At 39.1% G+C, this 3,034-nt stretch overlaps 1 protein-coding gene across 1 annotated transcript; it reads right to left on the reverse strand.

Annotated features, from left to right (window-relative positions):
* Positions 1 to 380: 380 nt before the first annotated feature.
* LOC147299488 (uncharacterized) lies at positions 381 to 2,118 on the reverse strand. The gene is made up of 4 exons (XM_086230930.1): positions 1,703 to 2,118; positions 1,300 to 1,611; positions 1,094 to 1,196; positions 381 to 1,013 (listed from the first exon to the last, which is right to left on the reverse strand). The coding sequence occupies exons 1-4, from the start codon at positions 2,101 to 2,103 to the stop codon at positions 381 to 383; spliced, it is 1,449 nt and encodes a 482-aa protein (XP_086087056.1). The 5' UTR covers positions 2,104 to 2,118.
* Between the last annotated feature and the right edge of the window lie 916 nt (positions 2,119 to 3,034).

Raw genomic sequence — 3,034 nt, forward strand, 5'->3', positions numbered from 1 at the left:
GCTCTGTTTTAAGTGTACATGCAAACAAAAATTAGTTGGACCAAAAACCCCTGTTTTAAGCTCATGAACTTGGTCCACACATTCTCCCCATGTGGTGTAATTCCCTGTCTTGCATGCTCTGCATACGAGCTATATATATGCATCTTAATCATGTCAAGATATATATGATTGAATAACTGGCACAATAACAAAATATAAACATGCCACATATATCAATATATAAAAGTGTTTATATATAAATTTTGACCAATATATATATATATATGCCTTGCATGGTATATATCAACATTTAAAACATTGATACTAGATATATATATGGGCTATATATGTAAATACAAGTACCCATAAGAAGATGCCTACCTTGATGCTATTTCTAATCTTTACACAGTACTTACAACAATGCCCTCAACATCATTTCGAGCATGGATCTCATCTACTTCACTAATTGCATCATCAAGTCCTTGAGGATAAGATATATCTGCATCAGTTATATTGCCCAAATCAAACAAGTCTCGTGGCCTAGTTCGAACTGCAACTTGCCATCCTGGATCAGTTGGATCTTCCACATAAAACACTTGTTGCACTTGTGAACCAAGGACAAAGGTGTCGGGTGGTGGGAGCAATCGGCCAAAGTTTACCAAGGTAAATCCATACTCATCGATTTTCAACCCAGGTCTTCGTGGTGACTTTGAGTCAACCCAATCACAATCGAATAGAATAACTTTTCGCTTATTGAAGTAGTCTAACTCAATTATGTCTCTTACCACACCATAGTAGTCTCCCATTCCAGATTTTGGATTTGGATCACGTGCACTAGCAAAATCGTTGGACTCAGAGTACACGTAGACAACACTATTTTGTGTTCTTGTCTCGTCGTCAATATTTTTAACATGAAATCGAAACCCATTCATAATGTAGGACTTCCAACGTCCAGCCCACTGACTGGGACCTTTGGCCAATGCTCGTAAATCATCTGATATATCACCAATTCCATCTCGTAATTGCGTGTCAATCTACATTCAATAAGCTAGTTATGAGAAAAGAAAGGTGTGATTGGAATCATCTAGCAATGTTTCACAAATTGGCTACTCACATGCTTACGAAACCACTCTGGAAATGCCATATGTGCTCGTCTAATAGTTTCCTTTACACTCACACGCCCCTTACGATGTGCCTTTGCATGGTCCTCGTGTCTTCTGGCAAGGTGTGAGATGTATATTTATAAGAAAATAAGCTAATATGATGCATAAGTTTGAAATGGTGTATGGAATATAAGTAATGATGCATGTTTTTGTATACCTGATGTACGGCATCACTACACTACAGTTGAACAGAACGCAACGGTGTGCCCTCTCCAATTCGACATGTCCTAGATGTATTGCATCAACTTTCCCAAGTGATCGCCCTGGCTGTGAAAATATTGCTAACCTTTCTTGCATGCTTGCCCCCTTTGCATCTGCATTACGACCAGGCATATTCCGACGAGTAATGATCTTGTCCCCAAAATATAACTCACAGAATGACAAACACTCCTCTACGATGTACCCTTCTGCAATACACCCTTCTGGACATGCCTTATTTCGTACATATTTTTTAAGTGCACCTAAATACCTGCAAGGAGAAAGACAGAAATTTCATTGTGCCAAAGGTGCAATCTAATGTTGTAATAAAAAATATAGTACATTACAATACTTGAGTGTACCTTTCAATAGGATACATCCACCTGTAATGCACAGGTCCTGCTATTGCAGCCTCTTGGGCAATATGAATTGGCAAGTGAACCATAATGTCAAAAAAAGCAGGGGGTAGTAACTTCTCTAATTGACACAATACTATTGCGATTCGACATGACAATGATTGAAAATGATCCTCATTTCCCACTTTCGTACATAAATTACGAAAGAATGAGCTCAACTCAAGCAAAACTCGCACGACATCTCGGGGGAGGGCACGTCGAATAGCAATTGGAAGCAGATATTGCATTATAATGTGGCAATCATGGCTTTTTAGTCCTACTAGTTTCCTCTCGTCGACTCTTACACATCTGGAAACATTAGAGGAAAACCCATCAGGTAGACGAACAGAAGCAAGTATTTTACACATTTCTGTCTGTTCTGCCTTTGATAATGTAAAGGGCAAAGGTGGCAGTATTGTACGATTGCCAACTACTTGAGGATGAAAATTGGGCTTTATATTTAGAGACATTAGGTCCAATCTTGCTGCTAAGGAGTCTTTATTTTTGCCTTCCATAGCCAATAAAGTCCCTAAAACACTATCCGTGACATTTTTTTCAATATGCATAACATCAAGATTATGGCGCAAAAGCAAGAATTTCCAGTAAGGTAATTCAAAAAATATACTTCTTTTCTTCCATGGTTCAGCCTCACCTGGTCTTTTTCGCTTGATTGCCTTTTTATGACCTTTGCCGAATTGGAATGTTAAGCCCCTTAAAGATGCCAAACATTCTGCACCAGTCATAGGGATAGGGTGACAGGACCGCCCCCGGATTCCACCCTGAAACCCGGAGAGGTCCTGCGGGAATCCAAATTCAAGGAAAATCCTACCGAAAATTCGGCAGAACCTTCCCTGAAAATGGACTAACCCAGAAAATTCAAACCTGTTAAAAAGCACTTCTAACAGCAACCACCTCTACCACAACCAAAATAGGGTCTCAGACCCAACAATTTTAAAGAAAAACCATCTAAGAATTTTAAGTGTGATCATCAGAGCCACTATCCTAATACAAGGGATATTTTTACAAGAATATTGACTGGCGCCTACACGGTCCAACTTGAGAGATGGATGTAACTGCCTCGACGTGTTTGGCTCGACCTCCACCAAAGCTACTACCTGGGGGACAATTTAAGACAAAACAAGAAACGGTGAGATAGGCTCAGTGAGTGGACAGTTAAATGGAGATGAAATCAAATCTAAATATTTTTAACTCTAAAACCTCACGTCGCTCTTTGAAATCCCCCAGTTTTAAAACAATTTCACAAGTCTTAAAAATGTTATAAAACTCATGAAAAACAAT

The sequence above is a fragment of the Dryas octopetala genome, chromosome 1, assembly GCF_963921425.1.
Source record: "Dryas octopetala chromosome 1, drDryOcto1.1, whole genome shotgun sequence".
Classification (NCBI taxonomy): Eukaryota; Viridiplantae; Streptophyta; class Magnoliopsida; order Rosales; family Rosaceae; genus Dryas; species Dryas octopetala.

Excerpts from the sequence above, each read along its gene's own strand:
- LOC147299488 (XM_086230930.1), bottom strand. The coding sequence starts at position 2,103 with ATGTGTAAAATACTTGCTTCTGTTCGTCTACCTGATGGGTTTTCCTCT. Across the intron at positions 1,612-1,702 it reads TGGATGTATCCTATTGAAAG|GTATTTAGGTGCACTTAAAA; the intron begins GTACACTCAAGT and ends TTCTCCTTGCAG. Across the intron at positions 1,014-1,093 it reads CAGAGTGGTTTCGTAAGCAT|ATTGACACGCAATTACGAGA; the intron begins GTGAGTAGCCAA and ends TATTGAATGTAG.